This window comes from Scardinius erythrophthalmus, assembly GCF_964197995.2.
Source record: "Scardinius erythrophthalmus genome assembly, chromosome: 17".
NCBI lineage: Eukaryota > Metazoa > Chordata > Actinopteri > Cypriniformes > Leuciscidae > Scardinius > Scardinius erythrophthalmus.
In genome coordinates, this window is record NC_138237.1 from 23,127,314 (window position 1) to 23,153,321 (window position 26,008).

The 26,008-nt window shown below is 36.8% G+C and overlaps 1 protein-coding gene across 1 annotated transcript in view; it reads left to right on the top strand.

Annotated features, from left to right (window-relative positions):
- tenm2b (teneurin transmembrane protein 2b) overlaps positions 1-26,008 on the top strand; it is a gene marked incomplete at both ends in the record, with an annotated part of 221,512 nt that overhangs the window by 123,900 nt on the left and 71,604 nt on the right. The window contains 2 exons of the mRNA XM_081391712.1: positions 7,105-7,314; positions 20,342-20,567. Of these exons, the coding sequence (XP_081247838.1) occupies positions 7,105-7,314; positions 20,342-20,567 (436 nt within the window). The remainder of the gene's footprint in view (positions 1-7,104; positions 7,315-20,341; positions 20,568-26,008) is intronic.

Below are 26,008 nucleotides of genomic sequence, written 5' to 3' on the forward strand. Positions count from 1 at the left end.
TAATATTACACAATATTACTGTTTTTTTTTGCTGTATTTTGAGTCAAATAAATGCATCCTTGAAAGTGAACATAAGAGACTTTATTCAAAAACATTACAAAATCCTACTGACCGCAATCTTTTGAGCGCTAATCTGCTAGTAGTTGGGTAAAGTGAGAGCACCATCATTTCCTCAACATGGCAGAAAACAAGAACTGAGTCTTTAAATGATGTTTTATTAACAAAGGTCGGGAGAAGCACGTTCAGATTATTAACACGAGTGGAGAGCACTCAGCAATCATCGATAAGAGGTGTATATATATATTCAGCAGTCTCACCTCAATTCGTTGACAGTTTTAGCACCCCTTCTCCCATTTACATACTCTGGGTTCGGGCCGAACGGAGCTCGGAGCCCTCTCCCCGGGCAGCATGCCAACTACGCATTAAACTTTACTCCCTCTAATTGTATGTAAGTGTGAACTCGTGAAATGTGTGCACTGTCAGAAGCGTACCTATAATGCCTTATTGTCTCCGTAGGCAGCTCTCTAGGTTTTTGAACATAGCTATAATGTCATGTCCCATGTGCCCCCAATCTGTTGTACCTTTCCCAAAAATAGAGAGCCTCTCCCTTCTAGCAATCTGTCCCCAGGGGCTTTAAAGAGAAAGGGTCAAATCTCAGTGACATCAGTGTCATATCACATTATTATCACATATTGTTAGAGTGCATCTGTTAGATGCGCAGCCTGGTGTGTCATGCATTTGCAGCGACATATTGCACAGTGTCTCGTGTATATATACAGACGAGTTCAAATCTGTCATTTCCAGTCTGTTCTCTTACTTTATCACTGAAATGACAGCAAAAAAATGTTTTACAGTTGGACTTGACTTGATGTTGGCTGACTTTAAAAGAGCATTTGTGTTCATAGATGCTGAAATTTTAATGATGTTTCATGATGTTTGGCCATTATAGTTTTCAATGGATTTGCTGGGAGTTTGACTGTTATTGATGAATGTGTCGATCATTGAAATCAATGCCAAGGTTACCACACAGAACTTACTCTGCTGTTGTTCAAGGCTGAGATTTATTACACAGAAAGCAGACTTTGGGCAGTCAACAGCTCTACTGCATCCCACAACACTGAAATGGAGAATCACTGTAAGCAAACAGACTGAGAGAGAAATGAGGAAACACAGATGGGTCGTGACAGACGGTGAGATGAAAAGGTAGCTCCCACACCTGTTTTCAACCAAGCTATAAAAGAAAAGAGAAATCCTTGCATACACCTGCACAGCTCTTGATATTTTTGCATGTGTTTGGCATAAGTGGTTCATTTTTCCCTAGATATTCTGCTCAAGTTTAACGTCTCCATAATTATTCCCACAAACAACTTCACAAAACCGTCCAGGACGCTGAAGCATCGTGCTGCTTTGAACTTATCGCTTACGGGTGTTATCAAGGGAACTTACTGTGGCCCACTCCATTTCCCTCAGATTTATCTACAAACCACAGGTGCCCAGTCACCATGGGAACTACTGCACTTCTGAAGAGGTTACCCAAAAATGATTCAGTCCTGCTGAAAAACCTGCTGACTGTGATTCTCCAGCTGGCCAGTGTGTTTGCTACCACTGACATTCAGACAGTCAGTCACAGCAGTTTTCTACTGCGCTACCTTTACCAAATTTTAACATTTATAGTTTAGATACGGGGCTTTCTTTATGCATGTTCAAAGACAAATTTGCTGTCCACCATCATTCTCGTTTTCTTCTTCCACCTACATTTACACTTTCTTTTTATAGCTTTAGGGGAAAAAATCAGAAATGGGATGTTTGTAATAGAGTATCTGAATTGGTCTGCTTAGACAGCAATGAAAGCACATGATCAGCTTTATGATAGATAGCTTTTTTTTTACAGAAGTAAGAAAGGTCTAGAACGACGTGAGGGTAAATTATGATAGAATTTTCATTTTTGGTTGAACTATCCCTTCAAGAAAGCTGGTAAACCAAAACAATATGCGTTGGGATTTGAATTTTGTAAGATTATTTTTTAAACCAATGTTTAGGGATTTTAAAATCTGAGATAAAGTTTGTGCAAACTATATGAAAAAATAAAGTTGACCTCAATTAATTATTTTGAGCTATAAAACAATAACCTCCAATAAATAAGTGGTTCCTCTATATCCTGTCTAACACATTGTGAGTCAGTCATTTTGTGTTCTTTTCTGTGACTTTAGAGCTACATTCAAAGTTTATTTGCAAAATGGCATTATTAAGCTTATTGTGATTAACCTGACCAATTCCAGTTATAGAATTGTGTTAGATCTTGTTACAGTTGATTTGAGTTGATAATTATAGTTATTTTGGAAGTTTGAAGGCTTTAATTGTGTTCTGCGAGATAATCTTGGCAATAAAATTTTGTTTTGTTTGGCGGCCTCATGTGTTGCTCATGTGTTGCATGACTTATGATTCCCCCCGTTTTGTGCTGGGTGACACAGACACACACTCACTGTCCCCCTCCCCCCCTCTGTGCCCATGATCCTCTTTTGCCTTTGTTTGTCATGTTGGACACCGATATGATAAATCTTCACAAATGTCACTGACCAAACTATTGTGAACGCAGATGCAGCAGATCAAGAGGGAATGCGAGAGAGAACGTAACAGAGGAAAAGGTTTAGAAGAAAGAGAGGGAAAAAGGGAGAATGAGTTAGAGGGATTGTGCACGAGTTGCACTGTGTTTGCCTGAGAGGATCAGTCCTGAAACAGAGCTAACGGCTGCACTCCAGTTTGAAGACCTGCCAACTCACACTCACAGAGGACAGCGAAAGGCAACAAGATCGCCTGTGTGTGTGTGTGTGTGTGTGAGAGAGAGTGTGTGGTTTGCAGCTCTTTGTGTGTGTGTGCTGTTGTCTCCTGGTCTGCCACAGGTGTCTGCTCTGTGTACCCGACAGATAAAGGAGTGTGGTGAGTGATAAATTGCGCTTGTTGCGGTGTGATTTGTCACTCTTTTTCCCACAGTTGGACTGCGTCCTCTCCCATCTTTCCTCCTTTGATGGTAGACAATAAAGTGCCACTGCAGATTTTCTCTTTCTCGTCCACTCATCTGAAAAAAGGATGTTAAATCATAATAACAGTGGGACAAGGCGTATACGCGGTGAACATGATTTCACAAAGTGCAACATGTTTCTGGATCAACATCTTTGTTGATGCTGGAACAACATTCCAATAAACCAATCCGATTTGACAGAAGTTTATGTCAAGTTTAACAACCAGGATTTGGTGCTTCTACATCATTGTTATTCATTTCCTGCTGATCAAAATACATTGATCCCGGAACATGTCTTACTTGGCAAAATCACTGTGACCGGGTATACGGACAGATACGTTTTCGTGTAGAAATCGTGATTCATCACTGAGTTAACACTAAACACGCGAGTTAACACTGAGTTAATTATATGACGCACATTTTTTGCCTGCATCTGTTCATTTAAAAATACATAAAACAATGCAATTCAGATACATACAAACCTTTAAGTGTATAAACATACTATCTTTTTAATATATTATAACTTGGTATAATGTAATACCTTAATTAAAATTCATTTGATATTTTTTAGGCATGAAGGCAAAAATGTCAGGTTGATTTAACAGTCCTGATATAAAAGTCTCATTTAAAGAATGGAATGGAAACTTTTTGTGTAGTTTGACATAATCACTTATTATTATTTCTGTAAAAAATGTTCTATTTATTAAGCCAGGTTTTGGATAATAAATAATTACTCAAAACAATGTGGAATTAAATAGTTTTAAAATAAGAAAAAATGTTTACCTAATATTTTTGTTTACCTGCATGTCAGTGTGACCATTAAACGACACAAGGGAACTGTGAACGTGATAAATATTAACTTCAATTTCAAGAAAATATTTTAGGTTAAAGGGGTTATTTGACAAAAAAGTGTAGGAATTTCTGTATTGAGTCCACATTCACAAATATTAGAAATAGGGTAAGAACAAATGGCCCTTTTTTTCTGTGCAAGGACATGTACACAGCATTAAGGAAGAACACTTATTCATAATTAGTTGTGAATGAGAGCCATTAGGCTACATTTGGAGTGTGTGAATGTGTGTGTGTGTGTGTGTGTGTGTGTGTGTGCGTGTCCACAAAGATGGCAATATCCGGAATCCTTGTCCTTGTGGGGAAATGTTTTGGTCCTCATGAGGGAAACAGCTTATAAATCACACTAAGTGAAGTTTTTTGAAAATGTAAAAATGCAGAACGTTTTCAGTGATGGGAAGGTGTAGGGTTAGTGTAGGGGATAGAATATAGACCTTATGTAGCCCCGCCCCTTTTCAGCGCTGCGCTCGTTGTCTTTTGTCTTCCGGTCTGTATTTTCACTGCGATCTTGCGTATTTATGAATGAATGTCTCGTTTTAAAATCTTCCCGGTCTACTGACATTTGTTAAGACTCTCATGATAACGTTCGTTAACTTTACATTGAGTAAATCCACTTCAAAAGCTAATTACTCCTGGACAGCAATGCCATAGAAATATACAGAGAGACTGCAAAGTGGAAGTTCAAAGACAATATTATAAAGATGGCGGCGCCCGCGTTTCTCTGGCGCATAAGGTCTATTCAGTTTGTACAGTATAAAAACCATTATGTCTATGAAAGTCCCCATAAAACATGAGAACACAACGTGTGTGTGCGTCTGTGTGTGTGTGTGTGCGCGTGTGCATGTGTGTGTGTGTGTGTGTGTGTGTGTGTGTGTGTGTGTGTGTGTGTTTTGTCCACAGCCGGGCTGAATGCTGTCATAGACACAGAGAGAGGAATTGATTAAATTAGTCACTGTAGACATGACATGGAGAGCCCCGATGACACAGTTCCACTCCAGCATAGCAGTTCTTTTGACCGGTGGCTGCACACGAGTGCAGATAGCATGGGGTGGTAAAATTTCCAGAATATATCAGCTGGCCTTGCTCCCAATCACAAACTCAGCATGTGCTTGATGGTTTGATCATGTATCTGAATCCCTTTCTCTGCTTGTTGTGTCATCACCATGGCCATCCAAATGAGAAAACCACTGCAGCATTTTACAGCTTAATGTCGTCATCCTATTGAAGATTCATATTCATAATATATTCACAACAATTTTGTATAAAATTAACCATCATACTCATTATTGTGATGATTTTATTGTTTTTTTATTTGGCCATTAATCTTCTTGGAGGGTGACATTAGACTAGTTTTACAATATGTCTAGGTAAGATGACTATTAATAGCATCTCAGCTGTTACCTAATAAAAACAGTGTTAGAGTTGATATGTTTTTAGTTGATCGATTCAGAAATCTTTGAAAAAAAGAATTTTTGTTTTTGTATGTAAATGTTGCCAATTATTACAGTGTGTTCAATTTAAATTATATATATTGAATTGAATATATTGAAATTATTAAATATATTTTTTGATTCATTTAGTGATAAAAATCAAGATTTTTTTTTTTGTATTTTAAATTTATTTTAAATGCAAAATCTACTTGGCTACAGTGCTTGTTTGGTTTAAATGCTTCCTCTTAATGAAAAAAAAATCTTTTAAGCCAATGAAGTGCGAATATATAAATATTGTAACTTTTGTCAAGATATCGAATTTCATACTTTCGCTACATTGCACATCCCTTCTGCATAGCTACATATGTCCATATATTCTATCTGTATGTAGCCTGTTCATTAATTTAAAAGCCACATCAAAGCTGACCTCCTTTCAGACCAGGGTTTTTAGAGTTGAAGGTTTTTTAGAGCGTCTCAATGCTTCACAATTCTCTCTTTTCAATGTGTATTGATTCTACAAGCTGCTGGTTTTGATGTATCTCTATCTTGTATTTCAATGCTCCATTTCTGAGTTTTCATTTATGTTTTCTTTTGTCTGCCTGTCTCCTTTTTGTAGAACTCATGTCAGAGTTTACTTTGTGAAGAGATTGAAAATCCACAGAACGAAAGAAATAGTCTTTGGTGACAGTTTAGAATCAGAGTGTTGCCATCTAAAATCAGTGTTGTTGGATTTATGCTGCACATACTGTACAGTCCTGCTCTCATTTGTTTCCTACTCCCTTTTTTAAATAAATAAAGAAGAGGAATTATAAAAATTGGGTTTTGAATTGAAACTAATTATTTTATTCAAAAGGTTACATGGCCTTCTTTCTCGATATTCTCAGTGTCCTCGAGCACCAATAGCTATGTTTCCATCCAACTATTTTATGCGCATTTTGGGATATCTCATAAAAAAAACACTGGATGGAAACGGCAAAATGCGCATAAATTCTAAAAATGCACATAAGAAACTTGTGCGCTCAATTGAGTCGGATACATTTTTATTCTATATGAAAACATGCACATAAACTACATTTATGGAACATATTTACTGAATAAATTCCTCAATGCACTTCAAAGAAGACATGTGACTTTGCGATGGGACGACATATGGACAAACCAGCGGACCGATCTCGTTGCACAGCATCTGAAATGCTGTTTTGGTTGTTCTGAAATGCCATCAAAGAGGTTCAGTATAATAACCTCCCAGAACTGGACAGCAGCATCTGCCTCCAAAGCAAGATAACTTTATTGCGTTTCATCTGTGCGCTCTGAAGCGCAAATCATTTATTATATATGAAATTATTCTTTACAGTGGCTTCTCCTACTGCAGCATTTTTCTTAGTGATATTAAACGCCAGTTTATCAGGAAGTGACAATTTTGTTCTTTTCGGCTCACTGGAAGGAGAAAGTGTTTTATTCCATATTCCAATTTTGTGTACAAGTTAAATTCACAACTTTGGATGGAAACATAGCTAATGTCTGTTTGTAGCGTCTTTCAGCAATTGATACACACACGCGCACACGCATGCACACGCACACACGCACACACACACACACACACACACACACACTTATTTCAAAAGGCTGCCAGCAGTCATGGATAAATTATTTTGTCTCATAAAATATAACTGAAGTGGAGAAAAAAAAAAGGTTGTGATTCACTTTAGTTTGTTGTAATTTCATCAAACAGCACCAACTTCACTCCATAAAGTAACACACTTTTCCCACTGTGTGTGTGTGTGTGTATGTGTGTGTCCCCTTCAGGTCGCCCCCTCCCTCCCACGCCTTCATCCAGTCTGCTTCCCCCAGCCCCTCCTCCCCCATCCGCACCCCTGCACCAGGCCGCCATCTCCATCAGGGAGTGTCAGATGCCCCTTTTGGACAACGGCTCATCCCATGCCATACTGGACCCCCCTCCTGACGACGAGTTCTCCCCCAACTCCTACCTGCTCCGTGCACAGCCCCCCACCATCGGTAAGAGCGTCTCACTGCGCTGCCGCATTCTCCATCTTATCCAGCACCCTGCCATCATCATCAAAAGCAACACTACGACACTGAACCGTCCCGTACAAGGCTTTCCCGTTGCCATAACCCAGATTTTAGGTCAATTAGATTAGGGTTATTATTATCCTGTTCTTTAAAGGCAAGCTAAAACTGTGTTCATAATACATTCACCTTCTATTATGGAATGTATTTCCAACTAAAACAGAACCGGAAATAATGTAAAACTTGACTTTATCAAAAGGGATTGTACTGGTAAATGAAAACTAAGCAATGATATTATCATACAGTATTGATTTTGGTGAGGCTGATACATTTTTTTACATTTTGAAATATGAAAAACATTTCTATTTCAAAATAAAATGATTGTTCATGCACAACTGAACCAGGGACTATATATATATATATATATATATATATATATATATATATATATATATATATATAAATCTGATTCTTTAAGAATCTATTGAATTAGTTGTATTATCTAGATATCTGTATAAATTGGATGTCATGTTTACAAGAGTAAACGTAAATTTACCTAAAATTCAATTTATTCATATAACTGTACACAATATGATTAACACTACCAATGCTGGATGGACAAATTTCTAATTTGATAAAAATACAAAAATTATTTCTAAATGTCTGTTTGATTTCAAAGGTTTCATATTCCCTGCAGCTAATAATTAATTGTACAAACACATTGTGTTCAGCACAAGCAGTGTTATTCTCGTTACAAGTCCAGTCTCGGTCATATCTTTTATTACCTTGCACAGTTGTTGCTCTTTTTTTAAAGGATGAGGGCACACAACCCTTCTGTGTTTGCATTTGCATTCAGCATTGTTTCCCCCTGCTGTTAGAGAGCCTATCAGAATACAACTTTTTTTTTTTTTTTGGTCAGAACCGTTCAGCTGAGAGCCACGGGTCAGGTGAACTCTTTGCTTATTTTGATCACAAATATTTAAGCGCTTGGTTCATATTATAATTTACACTCATCCAACAGTTTTAAAAATATAAATAACAAATATATCAGTAATAGATTACAAATAAATTTAACATTTTGTCTATATATTTTTGTCAAAATTTTGACCTTTTGTCAACAACATTTTGTAATATGCACTATTATAAAAGCATGGGCATTTGGCACAGGCGTGTGTTCATGTAAACGGGTGTTGTGTTTGAGTGCAGTCAGTAGTCTGTCAGGGGAAAGAGATCTGAGACGATTCTAGCCCGACACCCTCGGCTCGCAACAGCGCTTTTGCTCTCTCTCCCAATCTCTCTCTTTAGCGCTTTCTCTTTTCTCTCCATACGCTTGTACTGACAATCCTCCTGTTTTCCGTAACCTCTTGACCTAAAACACAATGCTGCTTGAATTTTTAACCTTGGATGAAAGAGATCCTACTCTTTCTCTGATAACCTCTTTGTCATTTTTGCCTAAAATATTTATTTTGTATTAATATGTTTGTATTAATTTTTGCCTCCAAAAAACAACAAAAAATGTCCTTGACTTTTGTGAAATCTCTTTGTTAACTTAAATGTGAATAAATGTCTGTGTGTGTGTGTGAGAGAGAGAGAGAGATATGCTTTAAAGCTGTATTTAAATACATTTCTACATTTCAGATTATTAATACTTATTTACCTTATTAATTATATTTTTCTTATTTCTTACCTGTGCATTCAAAGTAATTTTTTTAAAACATAACACATCATTCATGCAGACACCTATAATAGAATTATACAATACACCTATTGTAGTTTCCAAAGGTCTGTGTTTCTGGTGTGTGGTTTTATTTTTTTTACCCACAGTGAAATGTGCACATATATGTGCACATAAATATGGACATTTCACAATAATGCAATGTTGTTTTTACAACCAACCCCCCCCCCCCCCATCATTGTTTTTTTATTATAATATAATACCACATGGAATGCAATAATCATGCATATATTTATCTTACATATATATGCACGAAAAAGTGATTTTGATGTGCAACCATCATACTGGTTGTTAATATTAATAAATATATAATAATGAATTGGCTGTAATAAAAATACTATTGTATCTGCAAAATATGTATGATGCATAATGTTCAATGGCACAGATGAATAATTTGTTTAATCTTTATACCTAGCAATAAAAAAAGAAAAAAACAAGTCTCTGTCTAATACTGATATTTTAAAAAAAGAAAACTGATATTGTTCAATACTGAAATGTTGTATTACAGTTTTTCTATGCATGTATGATGTGTGAGAAACGGTACATCATTTCACACTAATGCTATGTTTTTTTTAGCCCCCCACCCCTTTTTTTGTGTTTTGTTTTGTTTTGTTTTGTTTAATATTATCATACCACATACATGCATGTAATTAATTTGTGTGTGTGTTTTTATATATATATATATATATATATATATATATATATATATATATATATATATATATATATATATTTTTTTTTTTTTTTTTTTTTTTTTTTATACCTATTGGGTTTTAATTAGGGATTCTTTTTGCTCAGTAGTAACGGTATATACACATTTTACATTCAAAACCTTTTTTTCCTGTGTGTGCTTAACCTATTGTACTCTAATCTGTTGTAATACATTAAGTAGATGCTTCACTGGCATGATCAGAGCAACTGGATTTTTAGAATAATGCTTTATAATTATATTCAAATAATTGTTACATCTGGGCAATTAATCAAATAGCATGAGATTGTAATTATTCACCACATGAGTATGACAACATTAGGCATTGTTTATTTATTTCTACACAGAAAATCTTTTATTAAATTGTATAATTTATTGAATCAGATTGAAAAATATTTTTTTCACTGCTTTCTCTTGTTCATACATAATGAAACCTGATGCAGGATCATGGGAAAGATATATTGTGTTCTACACAACCTAGCAAACAAACAAGTATCTGTTTAATTGAATTATGAAGGCTGTGGTGATTCCAGTTGAAATATATTAACATCAAGCTTTGACACCTTTTTAAGTTAAGAGTGTTAATTAACTATGAGTCTTTCAACACCCTTTGAAAACATGCAGAATGAGAAAAACCTTTGATATTTATATCAGTCTTTTTTTTTTTATCAGTCAGCATAGCAGAAATAATACGGATCATATCTTATCTGCAGCGGCTTCTGAAATGGGTCATCGTTTTAGAGAAGTGAAATTACAGGCCTATCTTTGTTTAAGAAAGGTGGGATTATTTACCACAGATGTTTGCTTTTTATATTCAGTAATCCTTTCATAATGAAGGTTCATTACATGACACCAGACAGTCACATTACTCCTGTGTGCATGTGAAACACTTGCAGATATTTAATATACAGGCGATCATGCAGAACTGTTTTATTCCTCCTCTGAAAACTTAAATCATGGTCATCTCTAAGAATGTGTGAATTATCACAATTAGTCATGAGTACAGGAAACGGCATTATCTCTGTGCTGACTTTTTTTTGTTTATGTTCATTTGGCAGATATGATAGCTGATATTTTTTTTCATGTTTTAGATGATAACTAGTATGATGGTTGATTTGTGTAAAAAAAAAGGTTTATAAATTACTTTATTATTTTCTCTTTTAGGTTATGCAACTATAGAAATTTTGGCAAATAAATTAACTTTTTAATTGTTATATAATTATTCATATTATTAACTAGTATGATGGTTGCACATCAAAACAACTTTTTTTTTGCATATTTAAGTTAAATCAAATATATTCCTGGTTGTTAAAAAATAGTTTTTTTTAATCCTGCACAATTCAAGCAAATATATCAAATATACTGTATGCATAATAAAATAAAAGATTTAAAAAAATAATGCATATATTTTATTTAACTTTCATATATGCATGTAAATGTGGTTTTGATGCGCAATATCCGTCATACTAGTTGTTAATATTAAAAATTATATTATAATGAATTGGCTGTAATGCTATTGTATCTGCCAAAATTTCTACAATGCATAATGTTCAATGGTACAGATTAATATTTTTTTCATTTTTATACCTAGCACTGAAAAGGAGTGAAATGAATAAATAAATAAGTCATAAAAGTTTCTGTCTAGGCCTAACACTGATATACTGTATATAAAAAACCTGATATTGGTCAATACTGATATGTTGTATCAGCACGGCCATGACAAGCTGTTCAACGCACAGGTCTGAGGTGGCAGCAATGCTCACTCCCACCCCTGAAGCAAGAGTCATTGGTATGCACTGATGTTCTTGTCCTCGGTGTGCGTGCGTGTGTGTGTGTGTGTGTGTGTGTGTGTGTGATTATGCTGCAGTGAGACGGGTCGTGCTCAAGCCTCTCAGTCTCAGAGGTGTCATCCACACGGGCGAGGTGTGCTCGGGAACCAGAGCTTAACCTGCGTCTGGGAGACCTGTCTTGTCAGTTCACTTGCTCTTTTTCCCTTCCCTCTCTCCCTCAGCCGCTCCCTCCTCCTCCAGTTTCTTTCCTCTGTCCTTCCTTTCTCTGTCATCCTCTCCCTGTCGAGTCATCCTGTTCACCCAGTTTTCAGCCCTCCGTGCGGCTCGACGCTCAATGCTCCTGGAAAGAGCTTTGCTCTTAGCGTGCTAATGCCGCAGATAAATTATTCATATGTGGTTTCTGTGTTGTGCTTTTATTTTTTGCTATTTCTGGAGTGTCTTGACTGTGGGAAAAAAAATTATAATAAGGAAATTGGTGGAGGTTTGTGTTATGACTTGAATGTTTGAGTTCTCCTTTCTCGGCTGTGAGACAAATAAAATGGTTTAATTTGTGTCAGTCAAGCATCTGAATAAATTGTATATTAGGCGACCTAAACATTAGTGGTATAATGAATGTAATTGTGATGCATTCGTGAACGTGTTGAGGATGTGTTTGGGTGACATTTGTAATCAGAGTAGGATGTTATTACTCCCAATTAGTGGAGGCAAGTGTCTGAGACTGACCAAACAATGTGTTCTGAATAGCGATTAACTTTCTTTCTCTCTTTCACTCACTTATATTATAAAAAATATATATATTTTTAAATGAATAAAAAAAGAATGACTGTTTTTAAACAGATTCTCTGAACAGTTCCTCCATCAGTCATTGGTCAGGCTGAAAGATGTCTCCACCCCAAACCACACCATTGGCTAAGCTACAGTGTTAGGCTTAATTGGATAGCGATAATGAATATGATATTGACAATAGTGTTGACACTTTTGGGGGAAATTAAATGGACAGTTCACCCAAAAATGAAGATATTTTGAACAATGTTGCTAACTAAACAATTTTGGTGACCATTGACACAAAAAAAGTATATATATATATATATATATATATGCAATATTTAAAAAAAAAAAGAAGAAAGAAATTAATTCAGGCTTAGAACGAGATGAGGGCGAGTAAAGGATGACAAAATTATATTTTTAGGTAAACTATTCCTTTAACTACAAAATGTATATTACAGCTGTTAATTAAACTGGAATAGGAGAAAGTATTTCAGTTTCTAAAAAGGACACATTTCAGCTTGAAATCCTAGAGCTAAGACGGAAAAGGCCAGCTGGTGTCCAGCACTGAGCTATTTCTGTCCATTCTGGATTCTCAGTTCTTTAATAACACAGGAGGGAGACATCAGCTGATCTCACTGTATCTCTCTGCATGCAGATTTGACTTTTATTGAGAATAAAACCGCGTGATATGTCAAGACAGTGTATTGTATTTAAAATGAATAATTAATTGGTCAGAAAGTGTGGGAACACTGCCACTGTAGATGTATTAGTGGGAAAGACGTTACACTTTACATGTGAGAGCTTGAGAACTTGTTATTGAAGGGTATATTGACAGGCACAAAGTAAGTTTCGTTGTTTATGCTTGTCAAACTAATGTACGGTCACGATCATGATGCTCACAATTTAGCAGTTTTATAATTTTACTTTTATTGTGTTGATTTTTTTACGTGTTGAATAATGATAAGATTTTATATTGCACATATACATTTTTACATGTTTTTATTCAGATATTTTATACAGGCATCAGCCTGACTGATAATTCAAAATAATTGTATGATTTTGGTTTTTGTGTCCATCAACTTCCAAATATAAAAAGAAAAGTAATTAAATGAGATGAAGTTCCTGTCATTTGTAAAATATGAACAGAATCATTTGGAGTCATAAGATTGTTTAATGTTTTTTGAGATTTTTGACATCTAACTGTATGCTCACCAACGCTGCATTTATTTGATCAAAAAATACAGCAATAACTGTAATACTGTAAAATATTATTACAATTAACATTTAAATAACTGTTTTCTATTTTAATATATTAAAATGTAATTTATTCCTGAGGTCAAAGCTGGTTTTTCAGCATCATTACCCCAGTTTTCAGCATCACATGATCCTTCAGAACTAATTCTTATATGCTGATTTGATGCTCAAGAAACATTTCTTATTATTAGCAATGTTGAAAACAGTTGTGCTGCTTTATATTTTTGTGGACACCATGATTCATTTTTTGATAAAGGATTCTTTGACGAATAGAAAGATTAAAGAGACCGCATTTATTTGAAATATGAAAAAAGAAATCTTTTGTAACACTTTTGATTAGTTTAATGCATCTTTTCTGAATAAAAGAAAATCTTATTGATGCCAAACTTTTGAATGGCAGAGTATAAACCATTTTTGTTTGAGTTTCCAGGAAAATACATTAGTTGCATCATAACATGTCAGTAGGGCAGAGGCTCTCAAATTTTTTGGTCACCGCCCCCCATTAAACCTTTAAAAAATCTACAGCTTGTGATGGGGTCTGCTGAAGAGGTGCTTTTCTATGGAGAGGAACTTCTGTTGGGCTTGTTCAGACGGTGACAATCCAATGGTCTGAAGAAGAGCGATTCAGTGGAATTGGCGTTCAGTGCGCTTTATAAAGGCAGAGCGCCAAGCTCTATTCACGCACTTGAATGCCGTTGCAATGGCTGTTTTCTTTCCATTTTTTTTTTTTTGCTGATCTGCCGGGCCCCCGCCCTTGCAGTACCTGTTTGCCCAACACCCCCCGGAGGGCGCGCCCCCCACTTTGAGAACCACTGCAGTAGGGCAATGTTTTTGGCTCAGCTCCAAAGGCAGTGTGTGCTGTAACTGTGTAGTGCTCAGTTCCAAATGAACTGCAGTCACACTTATTTTTATATGTTTTGCAATTACTGTTTCATATATTAGTTCTGTGTCCACATGTTCTGAGTTCATACCTTCAAATGAAAGTGTGAACATGTTGTTGACAAGGTTCCCATACTCCCACTCAGTAGACCTCTGAAATATTGTTGGTTGTCATATACCGTCTAGCCAGATCTGTCGAGCGAGGGAAAGAAAAAAACGGCGGTTGGTGCGTGGAGAATTAGTCTGAGGATGGATGAAAGACAGAAGGTGGTTGGCCACCAATCATGACACCTCATAGCTCTCTCCTTTTCTTCCTCTTTCCCTCTCTTTTTTGTAAACACTCAACTCTATAGCACAGAGCTCAATTACCCCCGCTCTGTCTCCAGGCTCCTCCTGCCACATTTAGATTGTGTCTTTTATCATTCCAAATTGACATTTATGCTTTTACTCCTATTGTTTTTCCACCGTTCCCACCGCTCATGTTGGGCAATTTATTTTAATCCCTGTCATGGCATGGCCTATAGCCTAGCAAAGCTTGGCTGCAGTAATTTTACCATTGCCATGCGCTGGAAACAAGAAGCTGCCATGCAGAGCTGTTGTCCCATGTCTCTTCCTCCATTCCTCCGCCTGTCTCACCAGCACCATCTCATTTCTTCTGGCCCGTTTACTTTCTATCGCATCTGTCTTTCTCTTACTGTTTCTTTTTACACTCTTTTTACTAATGATGTAGCTCAAGTTAAAGCTGGTGTATTTCTTTCAATGCTAAAATGGTTCATTTACCAAATTAATGTGCAAAGGCAACTATAAATAAAGTAATTATACTAAATAAATAGAAATTACAACAAATTATAAATATTAAAAATAATAATAATCCTGACAAAGCAGTTTCAACCAAAGGCATGAGTTTGTGCTGAGACTGTCCAACAGCAGACCTAAAATATTTTTGAAAATGGTCCAAATCTAATTGTTACATTTTAATTAGTATATTATACAGATACTTCTCTTGTTCCTGGTTCAGTAAAAGTAACTGAAACTAAGTAGATATCATCTCTCTCTCTCTCTCTCTCTCTCTCTCTCTCTCTCTCTCTCTCTCTCTCTCTCTCTCTCTCTCTCTCTCTCTCTCTCTCTCTCTGTGTGTGTGTGTGTGTGTGTGTGTGTGTGTGTGTGTGTGTGTGTGTGTGTGTGTGTTGTGTGTGTGTGTGTGCCTGGGGGCGTGGCAAGAGACACTTTCTATATTATTCAGCCTGATTTCCGCACGACGCTCATGTAACTAGACAGAGGAAGCTGGAAATAAATTATATTCTGCACTATATCTTCATAGCAGTTTCTCATTTGTATGCCTTGAATGTAAATGTGTCTTTTTGTTTTCTTTTTTTTTAGAAAAGGACAGGCTGGCAGGAAGAGCAGGAAGTTTCAAATCAGGCGAATAGGCCTTTTCTGAGCCCACATAGAGTCGCTTTCCCTGTGTTGCTTGTCGACTATTTTGTCTGCCTCCGCCGTTCGCTCGCTGAATCAAAACTCAATTATTCATAAACACTGCTAAATGGTTAAGAACGGAAAGCGGAGGGAGAAAGAGAAACAGCCTTGTGAAAAGAGAGGGTGATGGAGGCTGGTAGGAAATAAATGGATGTCAGTAGTGGAGGACAGAATAGCTTCACAGCTGTTTTGTGTCCCAATAAATCAAGGTTTTATGAAGCTCGTGTTGAAGCGGAAGTTTTGACAAGGAACGAGCTGCAGCAAAGAAGAATCTGTGACCTTGTGTCATGAAAAGGATTCTTTCTCAGCCCCAAATAAAGCCATTTTACTTTTAACAGAACTCAATCCAGGGTGACATTTAGTTATTTTCTTTATTGCGAGAAAAGAAGAACCACCTTGACTGTTTTTAGTCCTAGTGCTTTAGGTTTAGAATAATGGTTTTACCAAATAATTGGCGCTGATAGGAGCTATCGTTATTGGCAAAAGTTTGTATTTTATTTTAATTTATCTAATTTTATTTAAAAAAATACATTTACATATAAAGAAACATAAGAGCATGGTAAATTATATAAATCTGAAACATGTGTAATATACACAATACCAGGGCCGTAGCTAGAGGATTCGTGGCCCCCTGAAAAAATATTGATGTGGGCCCCCACCACCCTCCACCAATATCATATACTGTAAATAGATGAGCATATAACAGAAGATGGTGATGCTGTTGTAAAACCTTTATTTTAAAAGTTAAATGTTTATATAAAAATTACAACTAATAAAAACTAACAAAAAGCAAGAAATTGTTAAATAATAATAAAACCAATTTAAAAAAAGTAACAGCAAAATAATGTTTTTTTCCCATCAGTCTGTTATAATTCATAAATCAAAAAGTAAACATTTATAAATTGACAAGAATGCAGTCAAATGTAAAAAATAAAATCATTTATTGTCTTATTTTTTAATAAAGATAATAAGGAACTGGTAATATTATTAAATAAATCTAATAAATGTATTCATTCAAGTGCAGTGTGTTGTATTTGTGTTTTCTTGATGTAATAAATACATCATCAGCTGGCAGGTCAGGTGCATAATGCAATGTGTCGTGACTCGTGTAATTTTTTTTTTTTTACAATATTGTAAAAAGACAGGAATTTTGACCACGTAATCATTCGGTCGATTGTGGTGCGCACCGATAATGAAAAGTGACAGTACCCGGCTGGCTGTAGATGGTAGTTTTCTTATTCCCAGTGAAATAACAATGCAACCTGTCTTTAAGAACGTCTTGATCGACTAGGATACAACAACTCTCCTGACCTCCCTCTCTTTCTTTTCATAGCGTTTCTGGTACCCTGATTTATGGTTTCTTTTTCCCCGACATTTTGTCAGTCAATCTCCTGCTCTTCCACCAAGTTCATCGTTACCCTCAGGCAGCTGCCGCCTCAACTCTGATTGGTTCTGTTCATGAGCTGGGGTGGGACTTACAATTTTATTGGGTCCATCTGATGTTTGTCACTGACTGAATAATTAATAAATACTTTAGATCGGACTAAACCATTTTTAGGGAGGTAAGAGAAGTAGATATTTGGAAAAAATATTTAACCAAATTGCATGTTTTTGTGGTTTTCATTTAAATCTCAGGCATACAACTAATATAAATATTAGAATTATTCATACAACAGGGGCCTATATAGTATAACTGCTGGATTTTGCCCCCCTGGGTAGCGGCGGCCCCTATAATTGTCACCACCTTTCACCCCACTAGCGACGGCCATGCACAATACTATTATAAAATAACATGAAAAAACAAGACTTAAGTTTTCATTCTTATCATTCATTTTAAAAACATATAATTATTATTGTTTTTTTTTCCTTTATTGCGACAGGAAGTGAGGTGGGAGAGTGAGGGGGACGGAATCAGACAAGGTCCGTAAGCCGGGACTCCGACATATTATCAATCTGTCATTTATATAGTTTCGCTCTTTAGTTTTATGTATAAGGCAGAATCCACTATTGGTCGACCTCTAGTCTACTTGTTTATGTTCAATTAAGTTGCCATATCATCCGTTGGAGGAAAGTTCCAGACAGCAAATTCATAGCTACACACACTGGCAATCAATATCTGTTTCCACAGGCGTCTTAAACGGCCCCCTGTCTTCTGCCTCCTGCTTGGGTACGACGTGCACATTACATTGAGAGATTTTGTATTTAAGCTCTTTCCCGTAACTCTGTGCTAATATCAGTAGTCGCCTGTAATCTCTGCATTACTGTACTGACTTCAGCGCCGTTCCCTGGCTGTGCACCGTGAGCTCCACATTCTGGATAATGGAGGCGCAGGAGCGGCCCTTTGTCCCTCCGTGATTGCAGCGCTTCACACTGAGACCCCTGGCGAGCCGTTCTCACATGCGAACGAGAAGAAAATCCCACCAGCGCCCTCCTTCATTTGGCCATTGAAGGCCACTGTCACAGGCTCCCATTCACAGGGCGCTTCTTCTGCGCCTGTCGCATCAATTTCCTCCGACTACGCCAGGTCCCCTTGAAAAAAACAAAGAATGAGGCCTCAGTTGTGGCAGCGCTTTGAGCCCATAAAAGCACAAGTTCCTCCATGCTTTTGTTCCAGTGTGTGGAGAGTGGCCTGGCTGGTTTTCATGGCCATGTCATCAGGCGATAATCCAGTGTTTTGAGCACCATTGTTGGAGCCGGAGAGTTCCTCCAGAGTTCCTCTGGTGCTGTAAGCTGAGAGAGCAGGGCTTTGTGCCCGGCCGGGTTTTGTCGCGCTCCGTTTTTAGAGCGCTCTGACACACTGCATGTAGAGAGATTACACAGCCCTGGCCCTCAGACCGTAGCCGATCTCCCGTTGGTCTAAAATCCTCTTTCATCTCGGAACCTCTTCTTAAGGGACACAAAGGCACTTTTGAATCCCCTGCTTTCACCTCTTTTCACAGGCTCCTGGAAGAATTTGCTTCCGTTTACCTCATGCGCTGATGTCGGGAGGTGCGGCGGAGGGTGTGAAATGCGCATTATCATATTCGCTGTGTTATTTGCAACCGTTACGTCGAAGAAAACAAATAAAGGTGGAATATATGACAGAAATAAACCCAGACCTTTTGTGGTAGTTCATGTGGATAATTGATTTTTTACATTTGACACTCAGGAATGGAGACTCATCTGTTAAACCTCTAGGCACGCTTGACTGCACTATTTGTTCAAAGACTGTCAAGTGGGGCAAATATTTTCATTTATGTGCTGTGAAAAATCTTACCTTCCAATGCATCTCAGTTGTTAACAGGCTGAAATAATCACACATTTTTCTTTCATAAGTTAATTAAATGAACACCTATCCATGCCTAAATCATAAAACACTGCAGGCTTTTTTTATTATTATTGTAAAGTCTCTAAATTATGACGGTTTTGTTTCATAATTTAGGTTATATTGTATTTTTATGTTATATTATACATTACATTGTGTTATTTTGTATTATAAAGATTGTTATATGAAATAATAGTCATACGAACATGAAAAAAAAAAAAAATTTAGTCAGAAAAAAAATCTATTTAAAAAAAAAGGAACAATAATAAGAGGGCCATAATGAACAAAAAGAAGCAATTTGGTGCAGTTGCTGACATTTAAATTAGCAAAAAGTATGACATTCTGCTAGCTTGTAATGTAAATAAATGAGATCTTTATAAAAGAATAGCAGACTACTTAAATAAAGTGCATATAAATATCAGTTGTCATGCTACATCTCTTAATAATATGTCTTAGTAAGACGATATTAAAATGCTTAGTTTAATGATCAAATGCGTAGTTTTTATGATCAAAGCTCTATAGTCAATCGTCAATGTACAAAGATGTACAAATAAACATTCCTCAAAAGCCTGATGTATCATATTTCATTTATTGTCAGAGTAAATGTTCATCTCATATAATAACAATATAAAAATTCTTACTTTTACTTTCTAAAAATCAGTGAAGATTTCACAGCAAAAAAATTTTTTTTATTTTTTTTTGTAGCAAGCATGTCAGGAGCTAGAAGGTAAATTCAATCTAATAAATTCTAATTCAATCAGAGAATTCAGTTTAATAAAAATCCGGACTTGTTTTATTTTTCCTCCTAGCAATAGATTTTATCAAAGTCTTCTTTTTGTCTCTCCTTATCTTATTATCCATAATTGATCCTTCTCTCAGTTGCAAAATGTCTAGCATTTCACCTCTCCTCCTTTGGGTTACAATCATTTCACGCATGGCTACAGAACAGTAAACAGATTACAGCTGCACTGAATCAAAGTAACCTGAACAACTTGATGTTCCGAATATGTGGTCTGAAAACATTTTACAGACAGCATCCTATGAGGCAACATAAAGGAAGAGATGTTCTGTGATTGATCTCTCTTCTCTCTCTCTTTCAGGTGCATCCGGTCATCACAGTCAGACCTCCCTTCGACCTCCTCTGCCTCCCCCGCACAACCACCACCAGTCATCGGCTAATTCCCTCAATCGCAATAACCATGCCAGCCGGCGGAACCTGCAGAGCCACGCACCTACCGCGGCCCTGGCAGATGGACCCTCCACCCCTGAATCCGTCCAGCTCCAGGACAGTTGGGCTCTCAACAGCAGTGTCCCGCTGGAGACACGGTTAGTTTCACAATTACACCAAAAGATTCCTGCTAGGGTTTCTCAGATTCCTTTTTCGGAAAATTATAGAGCTATTATCCATTTTTATTGGCTGCATATCTTGATGTGTGATGTGGATAAACATGCTTTCTAGTTGTCATTATAGTCATTATTGATCTTTTACCCGTGTGTTATGTTCTAATAAAGGGAATGGTATTGTCATATTTGTTTTGTTTTTTTATCTGAATAGAAAATGATATAATAAAAATTATATTATTAAGATTATATAAAAATAATAAATAAAAATTAATAATTATTAACTGTTAAATTGTTTTCATTTAATATGTTATAATTTATTTAAACATATATTTAAATATATTATGTTATAATTTCATTTGATTTCATAAATTAAATTATATGAAATAAGATCATATATATATATTTGTTTTGTGATTAATGATACTATAATAATAATTATAGAATAATAGTAATAATACTATAAAAAATAGTATTGTATCTGGTCGGTACTGAAAAGTCTATTTTAAATTTGACGTAAAATGCGATATCCGCCGTGCTTTTCTGTCATGTTTTCTCCCTTTCTTTCCAAACCGCGACAAATTCCAGTCTCCCTTCTCTGCAGAATGCCATACATCCGCTAAACCAATCACAACGCTTTAAATACACCCGGCTTCCTAGTTTTTCTTATCTACATTGTACTTTTCGATCAACAAACAAACAAAATTGAAAAATAAATAAATAATTTTGACGGCATTGATGAACCTGTGGTGGTTTCTGCGGTGGGTAAGAAACGTAAGGCATCGAAATCCAATCATTTACGTGAGGAGATTAAGAAGATGAGGCACTCGGGAGGAGGAAAAATGCCGGCTGTTGCTTGTTCTCACACTACAGCATCAAACTTCTGTCTGATATAAAATTGATACTATAATATGTGAATCTTCTTTACAGTGTTCTTAATATGACAAAGTAAGTGTTTTTGTCTGTGAAACTTACTAAAAATATTATACTAATATTATTATACTAATAAACTAACTTTGTTGTGTATTTTCAACAGTTTGAATATGAATAATAACTTTTATATTGATTCAATGGATTAATTGCATTTTGGGGGAAAGAAATGATCAGTTTTTTATAATAAATCTTTGAAAATCAAAATCTGGATTTGAATTTGTTATGTTATTATAACCTAAAAGTGCTATGTGAAAGTTTGAAAAAGAAAATAGTGGTTTTCATCTTGCCACTTTCTTGGTAAAGAAAACACATTTTTACTCAAATTAATTAAAATGGATTTATTGCGTTTTGGAACCAAACTCTTCCCCCCCCCCACACACACACACACACACATATATATATATATATATATATATATATATATATATATATATATATATATATATATATATATATATATATATATATATATATATTAGGGCTGTCAAACGATTAATTGCGATTAATCGCATCCAAAATAAAAGTTTGTTTTTACATAATATATGTGTGTGTACGGTGTATAATTATTTTATATATATAAATACACACACATGCATGTATATATTTAAGAAAAATTTGTTATTTGTATATAAAATATTTATAATATAAATTATATATAATATAAATATATATACACAGTATATACATGCAAATATTTCTTAAATATATACATGCATGTGTGTGTATTTATATATAGAAAATAATTAAACACCATACACACACATATATTATGTAAAAACAAACTTTTATTTTGGATGCAATTAATCAATTAATCGCGATTAATCGCTTGACAGCCCTAATATTTATATATATATATATATATATATATATATATATATATATATATATATATATATATATATATACTGTATATATAATTTATTCGATTTTTTTAGATTTTGGAAATAGATTTTTAGAATTATATTTTGGCAGTCACTGCATGTAATTAGTCCCTTGTCTACAGGGCACAGACACAAACGACGCAGACTCATATCACCCACCCTTCTAGAGACCCTCAACGAACACTTAGTCACAGCCTATCGCACTGTCTCTGTGGGTTGTACTTGTGTTTATTTACTGTGTAGTATAGGGTATCTTTTCTTGCAGGACTGGAGGGTTGCTCCCCTTGACTCAACAATACTCTCCTCTATTGCTGAATGCACTATTTATGAGACACACACGCTTTTCGTGTCTATTTCTTGTTCTCTTTCTCCCTCTCTCTCTCTCTCTCTCTCTTTTTCGGTTCCCATCCCCCTTTCGTTCAGATGTTTTATTCACCAGGTGCTCCGATACACACCACAAACCAGTTTCTTTAGTACCCCACCCAGCACCACGCTGTGTGTCCAATACCGTGTCAGCATATGCGTTCACTCCACAGAATCCATGAACACGTATAAACACACATTCGCACACACTCCACGTCCATCAGCACCAGTCACCGTCTATCTCCACAGATACCTTCCTCTCGCTGTCTCTCCGTCGCTCTCTCCCATAAAAAAAACTGACACTCACTTTCAGATGAAGCAAGCACCGCCTGAAAAATAGGTCATGCGATGGCACGCATGCAAAACAGGGCTGCAACGGCGAGCACGGGATACGAGAAGTTCTGCTTTGAATGCTAGAGTGCTAGCAGGAGAGAGAAACGAGGCCATATGGTGACAGATTGGTTGAGAGTCACAGAAAGTGAGGAATGTGCAGCTGTCACATGAAATAGAGCGTCTTAGTGGTCGGGATTTTGTAGCCGAGGGGACCGCAGGTGGAGCAGGCAAAAGTTCGGAAGGAGTTTTTACCACCGACACGCAGCTGCATCACAGTTTTGAGCGGCTGCAGGTTTGCTTCTTCAATATTCTCCATGCACACACAGGCAAATGCACTCTCAGATCCTTCAAACGTATCAAGCTGCCTCCAGACGTTGGATGGACTACCCACAATCCCCTGACACTTCAAAGCTCTATCCTTGGCTGGCAGATTAGAATGACTTCTTTCAGGGCATATGGACGTGACCTCCAGCAGCCTCTACCTCATATTGCTTTGTCTGTTAGACAGCCCTGTCTGCCACAAAGTGCAAAGCCAGCACTTCTCACGACAGTTTAATGAGATAAATACCATTGGGTATTTACAGAGGCAGTTTAGAGCTACTCTAGCTCTGCCATCTTTTTGTAGTGGAAAGTCGGTGGGGTGATTTGACCCACTATTTGATGCTGCGGTCTGACCTGTGGCTGTTTGGACTTGTAAAGCTAACCTTTAAAAAAAACAGTTAGCAAATTATCTAAAATGTTTAAAAAATAAAATACATGCAATATAACAAAATATAAACTATATAAACATATTTAAAAATATAAAAAGAAACAAGCTGCTAACAAAAAGTTGCTGACTGACTTAGTGCATAAATAATACATAAATAGTGAGTATTTACATTTAGTCATTTAGCAGACGCCTCTGTCCAAAGCGACTTACAAATGAGGACTAAAGCAAGTGAGTCATCGTGAAGAGGCAAAAACAACACAAGAAGTGCTCAAAATACAAAGTTCAGGCATTACTCAGAGTAGCATAAGCCAGACAAGCGAGGATTAAAGGAAAAGGAAATTTTGGTAACACTTTATTTTACAGTGTCCTTGATACATTATGTTACATATTTACCATAGTAATAACAGAAAATTATGCATAATTACATGCAACTAACCCTCAACCAAATCCTAATCCTACCCTAACCCTATATTAAGTACATGTAGTTAATTAATATTACTCAGTACTTGAATGTATAATTACACTGTAACAATGACACCCTAAAATAAAGTGTAACCAATTTTTCTATTTTTTGTTTTATTATTATTACTATTTTATTTATTTATTTATGAGGTTAAGTGTTCATGGAAGAGATGAGTTTTCAGTTGTCTTTTGAATGTTGTCAGGGATTCTGCATTCCGGATGAGGGTGGGGAGAGCATTCCACCGTCATGGAACCGTGAATGAGAATGTTCTGGAGAGTGATTTTGTGGCTCTTTGTGATGGTACCACGAGACGTCGCTCATTGACGAATCGTAGGCTTCGGGTAGGGATGTAGACTCGAAGGAGCGGGTGAAAGTAGAAGGGAGCCGAGCCTGTGGTAGATCTGTAAGCAAGTGTCAGTGCCTTGAACTTGATGCGAGCCGCGAGTGGTAGCCAGTGCAGAGAGATGAACTGAGGAGTGATGTGGGCCCTCTTGGGCTCGTTGAAGACGAGACGAGCTGCAGCATTCTGAATCATTTGTAGAGGTTTAGTTGCACATGATGGAAGTCCAGCCAGAAGAGCATTGCAGTAATCAAGCCTAGAAATGGCCAGGGCCTGGACGAGAAGTTGTGTTGAATGCTCAGTTAGGAAAGGCCTGATCTTCCTGATGTTGTGCAGTGCAAACCTGCATGATCGAACTGTCTTTGTAATTTGGTCTGTGAAGGTCAGCTGGTCATCAAATACTACTCCAAGATTTCTGACTGACCTTGACTGGGTGATTGATGCTGAATCTAGCTGGATAGTGAAGTCGTGCTGCAAAGACGGATTGGCAGGGAGGACGAGAAGCTCAGTCTTTGCCAGGTTGAGCTGCAGGTGATGTTCCTTCATCTATGCCCGAGATGTCCGCCTGACAGTTTGAGATACATGCAGCTACTGTGGGATCATCTGGTTGAAATGAGAGGAAGAGCTGTGTGTCATCAGCATAGCAATGGTAAAAGAACCATGTACCTGTATGATGGGTCCCAGTGATGTGTTGTAAATGGAGAAGAGGAGGAGTCCAAGAACTGAACCCCGAGGAACCCCTGTGGTCAGTTGATGTGCTTTGGATACCTCGCCTCTCCATGCGACCCTGAGGGACCTACCTGTGAGATAGGACTCAAACCAGTGGAGGGAAGTTCCTGTGATGCCCAGTGATGAGAGGCTGGACAGAAGGATCTGATGATTCACAGTGTCGAAGGCAGCAGACAGATCCAGGAGAATAAGAACTGATAATTTGGAAGCAGCTTTTGTGATCCGCAGGGCTTATGTGACCGACAGTAATGCAGTCTCGGTTGTATGCCCTTTCTTGAAGCCAGATTGGTTGACATCCAGCTGGTTGTTCAGAGACAGTAAAGATGAAAGCAACTCGTTCAAGTGTTTTCGCAATGAATGGTAGGAGAGAGACAGGTCTGTAATTCTCTACAAGTGATATGTTTAATGTTGTTTTTTTTAAGCAGTGGAGTCACCCGCCTGCTTGAATGCTGTAGGAAAAATGGCAGTATGGAGGGATGAGTTGTTGATGTGTGTGAGTGCTGGAATAAGTGTGGGAGAGATGGCTTGTAGAAGGCATGAGGGAATGAGGTCTAGAGGGCAGGTGGTAGGATGACGTTTAGATGCTTCTTCCTCGGGTAGTGAAGAGAAGGAGGAGAGAAGGTTTTTGGCTGTGGGAGAGATTGGTCTGGTTTTCCTGTGTGTGTGTGTGTGTGT